Genomic DNA, 15,171 nt, shown 5'->3' with positions numbered 1-15,171 from the left:
AATACTAACTGTGGCAAAAAGAAGGAAATTAGGCACACGAAAAGGGAACTAGAACGCCGTGTGTCGGACTAAAGTGGAAATTAAGCAAATAGTTTGTTGCTGTCGATCGGTCCCTTTTGGCCTGTTGTGAGTTCAAACGCAGAAAGGACATTTTTGATGACTGTAAACCAAGATTTCGAGGGGACCTGCTAATCACTTGAGGGTCCGAAGCGCCTTGTTGTGGGAGTCTCACAGCAGGGCGGCTTCGAAAAACCGCGGGGAGCCACGGTGTCACCTCCGTTTGCGCGGAGCATGTCCGCTACGGCGTGTGTTCACCAGAAGGCAAACGCGTTCAAGCCCGTCTTCGCTCGCCTGCAGGCCGCCAAAAAGCACCGCGACTATTTCACCGCTGTGTGTGTGTGCGTGTCTGTGTGTGTGTCAGTCCACTTAGAGGCCTTTGGTTTCCGAGGAGGCCATTGTGTTTCCCGGTCGCCTAGCAACCGTCACCAAGGCCAGCACTCCATTGTTGAGACCTGAATTGCTCGCTGCCTGTTTCTACTTTTCCAAATTGTGCTGTAATTTCACAAAGCGGCGTTTGGCCATTAGAGAGAGACAGAAAGAGAAATGGAGAGAGAGAGAGAGAGAGAGATGGAGAGAGAGATATAGAGGGAGATGAGACAAACGGGAAGGAGGCGCTCGAGTGCTGATGACGAAATGTAAACAAAAATGAGGTGCTCCTAATATATTGGCGCCTCTGCAAATGTTTGGAAAAAGACGACAAAAAAATGTGCAAACATCTCTCGGTGAGGTTTTGTGGGTTCATTATTCATCCTTATGCTTCATGCTTTATAATATTTTGTATTGTTATTGTAACTTAATATTATATTGATGTGACTTTTTCGATGAATACATTCATGAAATATTATGGCGGCACGATGGGTTCAGGGTGTGCCCCGCCTCTCGCCCACGCCGGCTGGATGGATGAAATATTATTTTGAAATGAAAACACGTCACAAAGTACAGAGATAATTGATTTGAAGATAATACATTTACATCTGTAGATTCATATATTAAAATAACTCATTTTAAAATGTATTATTATTGCTTAAAGTTACATAGAACCTTTTTATCAATGCAATAATGTAATATTTTGAAATGAATATATTTTAGAACATTAATTGATCATTCATTCTAAATTAATACATTTACAATATCGAGATTTATATATTGCAATTAAGTCATTTTGAATTAATAGATTTTACAAAACTAATGCATTGATTCAACATCAATTTGAAATTAGTTTTTACATTTATTGAAATAAATATTACATTCAGTTTTAAATGAATAAATGATTACAATGATTTCAAATGAATTAATTTACAGTAAATGTATTCATATATTAAAGTACTGCATGCATGCATTTTACAAATAATAAATTAACAATTTTAAAGTAGTACAATTTACCCAAATGAATTTAAACAGAATTAAAATACATTATGTTTACAATAAATAAATGAAACATCAATTTTAAATTAATACCATGCAAAAGAAATGTCAACAGTATTTTATCCTTAATCAAAATATTTTTTTAAATAGTACATTTGCAAAAATACATTGATATATTAATTTTAAATCAATATCATTTGTAAAACCTATGCATTAAATTGACAAAATTATTAATTTAAAATTAATACTATTGACAAAAAATAAATAGCTACATAAATGTACCCTTTAAATTGTTATATTTGCAATATAATCCATTTCACAAAAATAATCAAACGACTACCTCTCTGGCTGTCAATCAAAAGTGAGCATTGGGACTGTTATAGAGCATATGAATGTGCAGGTGCACCTAGTTTATTCAGCTCAAATCTTTCAATCCGATCCCGTCCCATTGCCTCTGGCGTTCCCCAGGGCTCTTTCCTTGAGCCTCTTTTATTCATCATTTACCTCCTGCTCTTCGGCAGTATTTTCTGCAAATGTCGTATTTTTTCCCCCTGCTTTGTGGATGAGACCCAGCTCTCCATTTCTGTTCAGCCAAGTTCAACACTTCCTCCTCCTTCCCTTACCTCATGTCTTTTAGAAATCTAATCCTGGTTCACTTCCTATTTCTTGAAACTCAATAGCGATAAAAGTGAATTTCTCCTCATCGGAACCAAAACCTCCCTGTCCAAAGTTGACAGTTCCCCCTCACAATTGCCAATTCCTCGGCAGCTCGCTAACATTACCTGGTCATCATACTGTCACTTCCGCAACATCAAGCGCCTCCCTGACCCCCCACACTGCCGCAGTTCTCGTCCTCATCGCTCACCGCATGGACTATTGTAATTCTCTTCTTTTCGGTCTTCCTCAAAAATCCCTCCGCTTTAAAACTCTGCAGCCCGTCTGATTAGCCAAACACCCCAGCACCACCATGTTGCCCCCACCGCACAGCAACTTCATTGGCTTCCGCTTACGGACAGAATTCAATTCAAAATTCTTGTGCACACATTTGTGGCGATCTCCGTTCTCCTTATCTTCTCCGACCTTCGCCATATCGTCATTTCTGATCTCTTCACCTTTCTGTTCACCCCCCCTCGGCATCGCGGGAAGCAAAACGTTGAGCCGCTCTGCTCCCCAGCTCTGGAACATCCGCTCTTGTCTTCTTTTCAAAATTCACCTGTTCAAGACTGCTTATTCCTTTTCCTCAAGCTGCAATTCTACTGCTGTGTAATTCTGTATAGTTATTTATCATCTGAATGTATGTATGTTCATGCATATTTCCATGATTGTATTCCTTTTCTCTCTTTTAACCACTATTTTATTGTTCAGTGTCCTTGGCATCTCTGAAAGGTGCTTGAAATAAAAAGCATTATTATTAATATTGCGGGCCTGGCTTTGTGTGCGTGCGTGTGAGTTTGGTGAGTGTCCTCTGTTCAAATGTACCCGAGGACGTGGACAGGATCACATCTGGCTCACGCGCACACAAAGACGAGACGAGGGCGAGCAGAAAAAGAAAAAGGGAGAAAATTGAAAAATCAGAATTGAGCAACATGTGGTGGGCGGAGCACGCAAATGCCCACAAGGGCTCCGTGTTTCCTTTCGTTCGTGGTGACGTCACATTCGCACACTTCTTTTTCTCCTTGAGCAGCACCTGCGAGTCCGCGTGTCAGTCAGTCGCCAGAAAAACGGAAACCGGGTGGACACAAACGCCCCGGCTCGCCCGGCCCGCTCTTGGTCTTCCTCTTCTTTCTCCTCCTCCTCCTCTTCCTCTCAAATTGGCCTCCCTTTCACTGTACGTCCTCCCAACATTTTCTTGTGTTGATTTTAACAGGCGGCGTGTCGTCTTTGCTGCGGGGAAAAATTGCTCCTTTGACGAGGCCGACCCCCCCCGCCGCCGGGCGCCCGTTCACCCGGGGTAAGTGTCAATCATTTTCTGTCCAGCATTTTTTTTTCTCCCCATTTTGTCTCTTGCAACAGTTTGATTTCGAAGGCTATTCTGCATTGTGGTCAAAACATTCGGTACACCTCCTCAGATTTTACTGGCATATGGAAATTCTGCCCAGACAGAGGTAATAGCACAAAATGCAAAATGATTCAAATGGGCTACCACGGGTACCTAATGAAGTGGCGCGCATTGCGTTCAAGGCCAGTAGGAATTTGTCATTGTAAAGGTGCTCCCTGATGACGTCCTTTCTCGGGTTATGACAGGACCGCTCATATTACACTTGACAAAATGACAAAAAACGGATTCCTACTGACCTTGAATGCAGCGCGAGTCACCAGGACACTTCATTAGGTACCCCTGCTCGTCTCATTTCAATATTTTTGATCGCCACTTTTTCAATGTTTGCGATTGCAAGTGGTGTCCAACCAAAGCCAAAATGTCATAAACAACGAGTTTATGACATTTTGGCTTTTCCACATGAAATGGCAAATTATTGCGTCCTCTATAAAGGCAAAATATTTATAATATTTGTATAAAAATGACTCGCGCTGCATTCAAGGCCCAGTAGGAATGCGTCATTTTGTCTGTTTGTAGGAAGTCTTTCCTTATGATGAGATGCACTCACTGGGCCATTTCATTAGGTACACCTGCTGTACCTGAAGCGCTCCGATACAAAGAAATCTGCCTTTACAAAAGTGAAAATGGGGGCATTTGGTTGAAAAATGTGAAACCAAAATCTTCGAATAAGCTGCTGGTATGACGATGCGCTAATTTGAGACTCTTTATTGAACAATATACAGCCAAAATATCTGAAACAGCTAATGTGCTGTATAAATATCCATCACTTTAATGTGTCCGCGTATTAACAAGAATGGCAAAAAGCCAGCCAGAGAAGAGCGGTCGGCTGGCTCTTTGCCTTCAGCCCTATCATCATCATCATCATCATCATCATCATCATCCTCATTATTAAATGATTGATCATTATTGACCGCTTTTGTGTACCTGTGGAGTGGAATTGTCACGGAATGCAACAGGTGGCAGATCTTGGGGGAAGTAAGTCTCAAGTCATCTTGTTGCTATTTAGCGGCTATTTGAAATAAATATGCAATATGTATGATCTTGAATATGTGTAACAGACAACACGCTCCTGAAATGAAAACAATTATGACTTACATTGCCAATAGATAGCTTAATGCTAACATGTAATGGAAAATTCCATTTACATGCTACGCAATGGATATTTGAAGACAAACAGTGGAGCAACACGTAAGACAGACAATGTCTTAATACTCACAGTCATATATTCTTTATCCTCTGCGAAGAGCCGCTAGTTTTATTGTACAGCATATCTGTATTATACCGCCCCCTGATGGCCAAGCAGCCGAAGGAGCAGTGCGATGTCCATTCAATTGAACCAGAAAGTGTGACAAAAGAGTTTCATTCTTTTTAACTCTATTTAATGATGTCATTATTTTATGTTTTTAAAAAATATATGTGAGGAGATTTTTTTTTTCATTTAAAAAAAAAAAAAATTACTGTTGGCTGGGACAGATTGATGGTCTTTCCATTGGTTTCAAAGGGGAAAGATGTTTTCAGATAAGTGTCTTGAGTTACGAGCATGGTCACAGAATGAGTGGAACTCGTATCTCAAGGCACTACTGTATAATATATTTTTTCCGATAGTCTCTGTTTTGTGTATTTTCTCCTATGTGTGTGGAACGTATCCCACACGATGTAAGGGGGTAGTCCCGACCGATGTGGATTTTTTTGAGCCCGATTCCGATATTTGGGTCCACTGTACATTTAAAAGGCGATGTGGAAGCAATTAAAAGTGGCATATTCATCTCGGCGGCACGAGGAGAAGGCCGGGCCACGCCTTCGAGCGAGACCGACCCGGCCCGCGTAATCCTCGCCCGCCGAACTGTCGACCGACACGAGTGCGGCGGCCTCGCGTAGCGACACGGCCGCGACGGCGAGGGAGACGGTCCAATGGCGGCGTGGAAGACTAGTGATTTTGTTGTTTTGTCTGGGAAAGGACAGCAAGTCATTGTCTCCCGCACCGCTGTGGAGACAACAGCGCCCGCTCACTCGCTCGCCCGCCCGCCATGAAACGATCGTCAGTTTGCTCCACTTTTTCCTCTCGAATCAATACAAAGTGGAGCCTGCCCATCGATCCGGCACCAACACGCTATTTTTCTGCTAATTGTCTTTTTTTCTTTGTTTTGTTTTTTGTTTGTTGGTATCTGTGCACACACTCTGCAGACTTTAAGTGATTTTTTTTTTTTTTCTCTCGAGCTCCTTTATTGTCATTCAAAGTGACGCCATGTTTTGATTGTTGTTTTATTTCTGTCAAGGTAAGGTAACAAGAATGTGGGGAAAATCAGAACAATTCAAAGTGATTGTATTAATTTTTTTTAAATAATGTATATTTTTTATTGTTTTGTTACTGTCAAGATAAGGTGATGCAATTGTGGAGAGATTGAAAAATTAATGTTATTTTGATGTATTTTTTTCACTTAATTTTTACCAATTTTAAAATATTGTATATTTATAGTTTTGATTGTTTTATTACTGACAAGGTAAGAAGACGGCACTGTAGGATAAAAAGGGAATTTAAATTTAATGATTTGTATTTATTTTAAGTATTTTTTATTTTAAACTTTTTATTGATTTATTACTGTCACGGTAAGATTGCGGGGAGAAGTCAAAAAATTTCTAGAAAATTAATTGCTTTTATTTCTAGATTGCATTTTATTACTTGTATTTTTATTGATTTATTATTGTCAAGGTTAGAGTAATGTATTGTTTTATTTATTAATTGATATTTATTTACATTTATATATTTTCTATTTATAATACGGTCCAGGTCTGGTGCTGTGGAGAAAGGTAAAAAATAAAATTCTAAAATTAATTGGTTTTGTTAAAAAAACATTATTGTTAGTAACTATATAGTTTTTGTTTGATTGTTTTATAACTGTCCGAGTAGAATGACGACATGTAGGTCGGAAAAACCCTACCATTTTGGTGTGTTCATTTATTTATTGTTAGTTTTTAGTTAATGTATTTTGAGGTCAGGTGCTGGTAAAAAGGTACAACCCCAATTCCAATGAAGTTGGGGTGTACATAAATAAAAACAGAATGCAATGATTTGCAAATCAAAGCAAAGATGGGGTGAGGTTCACCTCTTTGTGAACAAGTGCGTGAGAAAATACTCCAACAGTTTAAGGACAATGTTCCTCAACGTACAGTTGCAAGGAATTGAGGGATTTCATCATCTACGGTCCATAATATCATCAAAAGGTTCAGAGAATCTGGAGAAATCACTGCATGGAAGGGGCAAGGCCGAAAACCGACATCGAATGCCCGTGACCTTCGATCCCTCAGGCGGCACTGCATCAAACACCGACATCAGTGTGTAAAGGATATCACCGCATGGGCTCAGGAACACTTCAGAAAACCAATGTCAGTAAATACAGTTCGGCGCTACATCCGTAAGTGCAAATTGAAACTCTACTGTGCAAAGCAAAAGCCATTTATCAACAACACCCAGAAACGCCGCCGGCTTCTCTGGGCCTGAGCTCATCTAAGATGGACCGACGCAAAGTGGAAAAGTGTTCTGTGGTCCGACGAGTCCACATTTCAAATAGTTTTTGGAAATTGTGGACGTCGTGTCCTCCGGGCCAAAGAGGAAAAGAACCATCCGGACTGTTATGGACGCAAAGTTCAAAAGCCAGCATCTGTGATGGTATGGGGCTGTTAGTGCCAATGGCATGGGTAACTTACACATCTGTGAAGGCACCATTCATGCTGAAAGGTACATACAGGTTTTGGAGAAACATGCTGCCATCCAAGCGACGTCTTTTTCATGGACGCCCCTGCTTATTTCAGCAAGACAATGCCAAACCACATTCTGCACGTGTTACAACAGCGTGGCTTCGTAGTAAAAGAGTGTGGGTACTAGACTGGCCTGCCTGCAGTGCAGACCTGTCTCCCATTGAAAATGTGTGGCGCATTATGAAGCGTAAAATTTATGTCAACGGAGACCCCGGACGGTTGAACAGCTGAAGCTGTACATCGAGCAAAAATGGGAAAGAATTCCACCTACAAAGCTTCAACAATTAGTGTCCTCAGTTCCCAAACGTTTACTGAATGTTGTTCAAAGAAAAGGTGATGTAACACAGTGCTAAACATGACCCTGTCGCAGCTTTTTTGGAACCTGTTGCAGCCATAGAATTCTAAGTTAATGATTATTTGCAAAAAACAATCAAGTTGATCAGTTTGAACATAAAATATCTTGTCTTTGTTGTGTATTCAATTAAATATAGGTCAAACATGATTTGCAAATCATTGTATTCTGTTTCTATGTATGTTTATTACAACGTCCCAAATTCATTGGAATTGGGGTTGTAGAAAAATCCCTCAAATTGTTCAATTTGTTATATATTTTGTTTTTATGTATACTTTCTTGTTAAATTTATATTTCTGTCCCAATAAGTTGATTGCATTGTGTAGAAAATGGTGGTAAGATCACTAAAATTACATTATATTTTTTGTGATTTTTTTTGTTTTTTTGTTATAATTTTCAAATGTGTCATTTATATTTTTTGAGTGCAGGTACACAGCGTTGTCATTGAGAATAATGCCACATTTGTAATTCCTTTTAATAAATTTTAGTTGCTCTTTTTAGTATTTTGTATTATTATACAGGATGTATGTGTTTATTTTTATAATTTATTTATTTTAAAGGCTTTTTATCGCAAACGTGTTTAACCAAATCTGCTTGGAATGTATTCGTTGGTGCAGGTGTACCTAATGAAGTGTCCCGTTGAGCTGCGTTTTTGTGCTTGAAGAATTATCGGCTTTAATTCCGTTAATTAACGGGGCTAATCTCAAACGAGACGAACCTTCCGTCACAATATTGACGCGTGACTGATGGCGAGTGACCCAAAGGTTAAGCAATGCATTTCTGATTCCACTGGCTCGCTCGGTGCTTCTCAAACTTTTTACGCCTCAAAATTAACATACTTTCTCGTGTATAATGCGCACCTGTGTATAATACCCACCCCCAAAGTTGACCTCAAAATTCTGGAAAACCCCTCTACCTATGTATAATGCATTTTTACAATGCATCATTTTGCTTATACCCATATGATCAAAACATGAAGCATTATCTTCATTTTGTTAGTTTTTTCAAAGAATTATTCTGAGTCAGTGGGGGTCACTTTTGACGCCACGTGCCCCTGTGTGTGCGCCTCTGAAAAATATCGTGCCCCCTCCACATTAAATAGTTCATTGTCGATCAGTCCCCCCGCTTGGAAAACTAACAAATTACGTTTATTTATAACAAATGTAAACTAATCACAGACAATCATATAACATCGCTTTGATCAAACGAAAAGCCAAGCTCACGGTTGACCAAGTAAGAGGCAAAGCGTGCTTGCTTTAAGTTGTTTGTCACTCCCAGTGGAGGTTTACTGGGAAGCTGACAGATAAAACAAGACTTAAACGTTGATTATTTTGCCACTTAAATGTTCATCCAAACTATATAATTACAGTCCTGATATGTCTTAAAGTCCGCGAGCTTGAACCCACATGGAGCAGCAACGCATACAGATGGATTGTTCGATACTCAGGCATATACGGTATTCTGTTATTCAACAAAACCACGAACTTCGCAATAAGTATTTCATGGAACGTATCCTACAAATCCTCTTACTCTATTATGTCTTACCGTGGGCCAGAGCCAGGAAAACGGCGAGAGCGGTAAACATGGAGAAGTTCATGACTGCTGTGGTGGGAGTCGGTGTTCTTCCTGGACCTGGACTTAGCAGTGTCCGGGGCATTTTATGGCCCTCCGAGGATGAGTGAATCTCGGCTAATCGGCGAACCATCAGCGCTAAAGACGTGATGGGATTAGCCCGGGGGAGGCCTGAGTGCCACCATCCTGTCGCGTGACCCTTGATGCGTGCTCGCTGACAGTCCACGACTCCAGTCTGTCGGGACTCCACGTATGGTGTTGCACTCACGAGAAAATGGCAGACGGCAAAGACCCCGCTATATGGTGTTTGTCGCACGGAGGCTGTTTGTATTTGCTGTTTCGTGTCGTGTGAATCGTCGTCGAAAAAGTCGACTGCACGAGAAGTCCGTTTTTAGCGAAAGGGACTCGGAAATTAGTGAATGATTGCGAACACAGCGACTGATATCATCATTACTCCGCAATTACGATCATGGGGTTTGTATATCGTGGACCATCTAGGAAATAACTAGATAGGGTTAGGGAGTTTTATATAGTTGACGCTAAGGCTGAAACGATTCATCGAATAACGGCTAATATAGCCAACAGAGTCTAAATAACTGTCTCTTTTGGGAATCATTGACTCATTCCAGACACCTGAATAAATAGACAGGGATTTTCATATACCAGTCTATATAGTTTTGACTCTTGGCCTGAAACAATGAATCAAATAACCACTAATATTGTCAATGGAGTCTAAATATCTGGCTGTGTTGGCAATCTTGTCTTATTCCCAAGTGCTTAATTGCTACAGTATACAGGGATTGTTTTATAATCCTACATTGTTTCCCGAGGGAGGGTGGGAGGGATGTTAACTCACCGGGTCATCGTCCTTAAAAAGGATGATACAATCAAAAACAAGAAACAATTAAGGGAAATGAGTTTAAACAAAGAAATCTTATTTAAGAATAATCCAAACACTTTTTTGTGAGTTTAAAAAAATTAGATATATATCGAGTATAAAAAATAAAAATGAAACAAAAAAAGGACATAAAAATAATAGAAAATGAAAAAATGACCTCGTTTTCCACTAATAAGAATACAAATGCAATTCCCTAAATATCACAAAAATGAGACTTTTTTTTTTTTTTTTTTGATGCAGTAGAAGTAATGCGAGCATTCATAAAAACCAGTCAGGTCAGCCAGTTGCGCCAGACCGCAACCGGCGGGCCTGGAGCCTGATGCAGGACCGGAAGTGGTGCTATAGGGACCTCTCCTGGAGAATATTATTATTTCTAAACCGAAACCTGCGATTTTCGTTCCTTCGCTTCCTGGCTGTGCGTGAGAACGTCACATTTTCACGCCGCGCATGCGCACTAACTCTCCCTCACTCGCAGACAACATGGCGGACGTTCTGGAACTTCACGAAGCGGGATGCGAAGACTTTCCTATGGATGAGGATGGTGATGGTAGCCTTCATATTTGCGCTCGCTGTCGAGCGGAGAATAGTTTAGTTTACCAGCGGTGTGTAAATACGGAGGAGTTGTGTCGCGAAATAAGACGAAAACGCAACGCGTGCGCGGAAGAAGGCCCGAGCTAACAAGCTAAAGCTAACAAGGCGCTGCCGGCTATTCGTTCAAACCGTGTTGGCTTTGCTAGTACACGTTTTACTTCGTGAGCGCGTTAAAAAGCCGACAAATTTGAATCTACTGCTAATAGCGCGCTTACGTAGGCTAAATAGTGTTGCAGTTAAACCTTGTGGAGTAACACGTAAACCTTTGCTCTCCCAGAAAGCATCCACAAGCTGAAGGAGAAAGCCAAGAAGAGGAAAGGACGAGGTTTCGTCTCTGGTGAGCAATGACTGCTAAACGTTGAGATCAAGCCGTGCGAACTGAGTGCCCACTGTGTGCTTGTGTGTGGAGATGAAGGCGCCAGGTCCCGCATGAAAGAAGACTACGACACCGTGGAGCAGGATGGAGACGAGCCAGGTCCTCAGAGATGTGAGTGCTGCAGGGTGACTGCAACAATGACATGGCTCCAAGGGGGAAAGTTGCTTTCTTACTGCTTGGAGACTAGTAGCTGGCTTTCTGGAGTGCCTGCCCACTCATTTAGTACGAAATTACCCCCCAAAAAAAACAAGTCAATAGTTTGCCAGCTGCTTGAAAGCGAGCACTTCTGCAATATGGATTACGGTCATACGCCATCGTATGGATCATTTGCATATTCACGTCCCCACGCTGTCTGTGCATCTATGATTTGGAAGCTCGCCTGGGTGATGCTTCACCATTTTCAAGCACTAGGATGTGGAAACTAAACGCTAAGATGAGCTTCACTGCTGTTGGATGCATAGACCGGTGTGGAGACTCGGCACGGCTCCTGATCTAAGCGTCGTAGTTTTGAGCGCCACATCGGGCGACTAGCTCAATTGTAAACCAACTTGTTGAAAATGGCAACCCGTTGTGGGAAATATGCTAGTCTGCCTCCTGACTACTGTCAAGGTGTCCTTGAGCAAGAGGCACCACTTTTTTTGCGCTCTGATCTGGTTCTCTGTGTGGTGCGGACTAGAACTATACAGCAGAATTTGACTTGGACATCTCTTGAGGGATTATAATTAGAGTAATAAATTAAAATCTAATTAGGTACAGTGCTTCGATTATGGGTTAAATTTATTTTGTGACCACGCTCGTAACTCCAAACAATCATGTGCGTCTTAAATTATCTGTCCCCATTGAAATGGTTAGAAAAGCCATTGATCCGTTCAGTGCCAAAAACAGATTTTTTTTTTTTTTTTTTAAATAAGAAAATAGCACCTACAGTATTGTACAAAGTATACGCGTAGCGTACTAACCTAATTAAATAGAATGTAAAATATTTAAACAGTTTGTGCATCATCATGTCATGCTTTAATAATTCAAAGGACATTTTGCGGGTCCTTGTGGTGTGTGTGCCTTGGCCACCCTGAGCAGTATAATACAGGTATAATAAATATGACTGTCCCAAAGATGTGACTCAGTAAGCTGCAGTAATATTGGTCATGCTTTGCATGAGAGTATTGTTACTGTCCATCTACGTGTGTTGCAGCAACATTTTTGTTCACATATCCCCTGCTTACAGGATTCGAACTACCGTAACATCGATGCTAGTTTCGTTAGCCCGTCTGTTGTTTTTTTTGCGTTGTGTTTTAGCATTAAGCTAGCAGGCGTTCGTAAATCCAAGTTACGTGGTTCGATGAAATATACGTTAGTCTGTAGTTGTTGATCATTTTGACCTCCAAAACGGTTTGAAATTGTGAAATAAATGCCTAATTATATACCTTAGCCCACGCATACGACTTGTTTTGTGTGTCAGCCGTGGAGGGTTGGATCCTTTTTGTGACGGGTGTGCACGAGGAGGCCACGGAGGAGGACATCAACGAAAAGTTCTCTGAGTTCGGCAAGATCAAGAACCTGAACCTCAACCTGGATCGCAGGACGGGATACCTCAAGGTGAGACCGCACGGATATACAGCTCATTTCCATCACCCTTTTAGTTCACTCAAAATACCTTTGGAGGGAATGATTCTTCGCTTCGTTCGGAATCTTTCATTCTCTACTCCAGAAACACTCCAAAGATTTTTTTTATATATAGCAGATCTAGCTAGTTCCAAAAATGTCCACTGACAATCCCCTTGTAGTGATTCAGGAGTAGGGAATGAGTGAATCACATTCGGAATCATTTGCTCATTCCCTACTCCCAAAATCACTAGATGGGGATTTATTTTATTTTTTTTGCGTGGGCTCGAGTTGAAAACAGTTATGGACCAGTCTTCTACTTCAGCGCTTCCACTTTGGAGCACAAGAGGGCGGCATTGCCTTTAAAGAAGACGTAACATGGGGCTTCTCGGGTGGTGGGGATATCCAGTCATGTCAACGTGGCCTGACCACTCACTATATTTGATTCTATTGACCATTATGGAACATCATCCATCCATTTTCTGAGCCGCTTATCCTCACTAGGGTCGCAGGATTGCTGGAGCCTATCCCAGCTATCTTCGGGCAGAAGGCGGGCTACACCCCCAACTGGTTGCCAGCCAGTCGCACTTAAATTCACACCTACGGGCAATTCAGAGTCTTCAATCAACCTACCACACGTTTTTTGGGATGTGGGAGGAAACCGGAGTGCCCGGAGAAAACCCATGCAGGCACGGGGAGAACATGCAAACTCCACACAGGCGGGGCCGGGGATTGAACCCCGGTCCTCAGAACTGTGAGGCTGACGCTCTAACCACTCTATTTTCCACTCTTGTTCCAAGATGTAGATTATTTTGTAATGTTTGCAAGCAATAGAGGGGGTGGCTACAAACTGGTGACAGAAAGTGAGTGACTACTGCTGACTTGAGCTGAAACATGACAAAGTCATGACTATTTTCCAATCAATTTATCTGATGAAATGTAAATTACAGCCTGCTTGAGCAACGTCTTCTTTACGACTGATACTTCACACATTCAAATGTCCAAAGTAGAGAAAAGGGCTAAAATCATCATTCAAGCCATTTCACCTGTTTTCTTAATGGCTCTGCTTTGGTCAAATGACTTTAAAAGTTTTGTTTCCTGGTGGCGCGATCTTCATTTTTTCCACCCGGAAGTACATGTGGTGTCATGGTGAAAAATTGTATCCATTTTGTTTTCTTCCTTCGCCTCCCTCCCCCCAGGGTTACGCTCTGGTGGAGTACGAGACCTACAAAGAGGCCCAGGCCGCCATGGAGGGCCTCAACGGCCAGGACCTGATGGGCCAGCCCATCAGCGTGGACTGGGGCTTTGTTCGCGGACCTCCCAAAAACAGACGCAGGTGAGTCCCGGCTGGTGGATGCTTGCACGAGGCTCTGGGGGAGTTTGTTAATCCACGTTTGTGCTTGTGTGCTTATTTTTAGGACCGGCGGACGGCGACGCAGCAGGAGTCCCGACAGGCGGCGGCGTTGAACAAGGAAATTAGCGCGGTACCGGAAGGGCTCTGGCATCTTCACGCCAATTTCTCCGTTTCTGTTTTCTTTTCCTTTCTGTTTGTACACAACTCTCGTCAACAGTTAAGTATCTCGATTGGCAATCTCAAACACTGAGATATAATCCACTTGAGCAATTTTTGTAACTTGATCCATGGGCTTCAAAAGGCTCCATTGTCATGTTGATTCCCATTTTTTGGATTGCATTGTGTTTTAAGGCAGTGTTTTTGTTTTATATGACTTATGAGGTGTATTAAAAGTTTTCAAAAGGAAAAAAAGTGTTGCCAAATGTTTTATTTTGAATAAATTTAAAGCAAACTATGAATATGCATAAAGATTACAACATAGCATTATGTAAGATACTATTTATTTTCTGTGAATGATTTTTTGGGGGTGAAGTTTTTTATAGAATTTATTTAGTTTTTCCTAGAATATTTAGGATAGTACATAGACTATTGTTTTTATAGAATATTTATTTTGTATACAATTTTATTTATTCATATCTTATAAAGATTAACGGCTTATTTTTCTTTATAAAATTCTTACTTTTTGGGGGGGTTAGGATTTCTATTTTTTTATTTTTAACGTGCATTTTTTGCGTCCAGTCCAGGCTGTACCTGGGATAGGCTCCAGCACACTTGTGACCCTTATGAGGACAAGTGCTAAAGAAAATTTATTTATATATATATATAAATTATTTTTTATAGAATTTTCATTTTATATAATTATTTTGAATCCATATTTTAATGAAGTAGTAGTTGAAGAAAAAACAAAATACATGTACTGCATTTTTTAAAATGTTGTCTGATCAATTTTATTTTCTTTCTGTTATTTAAAATAAATGGGATTTCATTTTTCAACTGGCGACGTAGCATTTGCATCATCCAGGATGACCTCACCGCCCGGTCCCGAAACACCTGCCTGTCATTCTCCCCGCAGCAACGCGCTCATAGGCTGGTCACGGAAAAACACCCACAGGCCCTTTTTTTTTTGTTTTTGTTTTTGCTCCGAGCCAATCAGCAGACACTCGTTCGGATCTCTCCCGTCCCCATT

General features: G+C 41.1%; 1 protein-coding gene and 1 long non-coding RNA gene across 3 annotated transcripts in view; both read left to right on the top strand.

Annotated features, from left to right (window-relative positions):
• Window positions 1-3,376, top strand: part of LOC133480045 (uncharacterized) — a 28,330-nt gene extending 24,954 nt beyond the window's left edge. The window contains exon 3 of the long non-coding RNA XR_009789160.1: window positions 3,293-3,376. This is a non-coding gene — a long non-coding RNA (uncharacterized LOC133480045). The remainder of the gene's footprint in view (window positions 1-3,292) is intronic.
• A 7,080-nt stretch (window positions 3,377-10,456) lies between these two features.
• rbm8a (RNA binding motif protein 8A) lies at window positions 10,457-14,396 on the top strand. 2 transcript variants are annotated; one of them, XM_061777538.1, is made up of 6 exons: window positions 10,457-10,603; window positions 10,931-10,990; window positions 11,063-11,140; window positions 12,489-12,625; window positions 13,831-13,967; window positions 14,050-14,396. In XM_061777538.1, exons 1-6 carry the CDS (start codon window positions 10,510-10,512, stop codon window positions 14,096-14,098), a joined length of 555 nt encoding a protein of 184 aa, XP_061633522.1. In that variant the 5' UTR covers window positions 10,457-10,509; the 3' UTR covers window positions 14,099-14,396. The 2 variants fall into 2 exon arrangements, with proteins under 2 accessions (XP_061633522.1, XP_061633521.1); XM_061777537.1 differs by having other exon boundaries at window positions 10,513-10,609.
• Window positions 14,397-15,171: the final 775 nt, after the last annotated feature.

Source organism: Phyllopteryx taeniolatus, chromosome 6 (genome assembly GCF_024500385.1).
Source record: "Phyllopteryx taeniolatus isolate TA_2022b chromosome 6, UOR_Ptae_1.2, whole genome shotgun sequence".
NCBI classification, from domain to species: Eukaryota; Metazoa; Chordata; class Actinopteri; order Syngnathiformes; family Syngnathidae; genus Phyllopteryx; species Phyllopteryx taeniolatus.
Note: the sequence above shows the minus strand (reverse complement) of the source record. Positions and strands in the feature narration are given on the sequence as shown.

Coding starts and splice junctions, on each gene's coding strand:
- rbm8a (XM_061777538.1), top strand. CDS start 10,510: ATGCGCACTAACTCTCCCTCACTCGCAGACAACATGGCGGACGTTCTG. Junction 12,626..13,830: donor GCAGGACGGGATACCTCAAG/GTGAGACCGCAC, acceptor CCCTCCCCCCAG/GGTTACGCTCTGGTGGAGTA. Junction 13,968..14,049: donor CCTCCCAAAAACAGACGCAG/GTGAGTCCCGGC, acceptor GCTTATTTTTAG/GACCGGCGGACGGCGACGCA.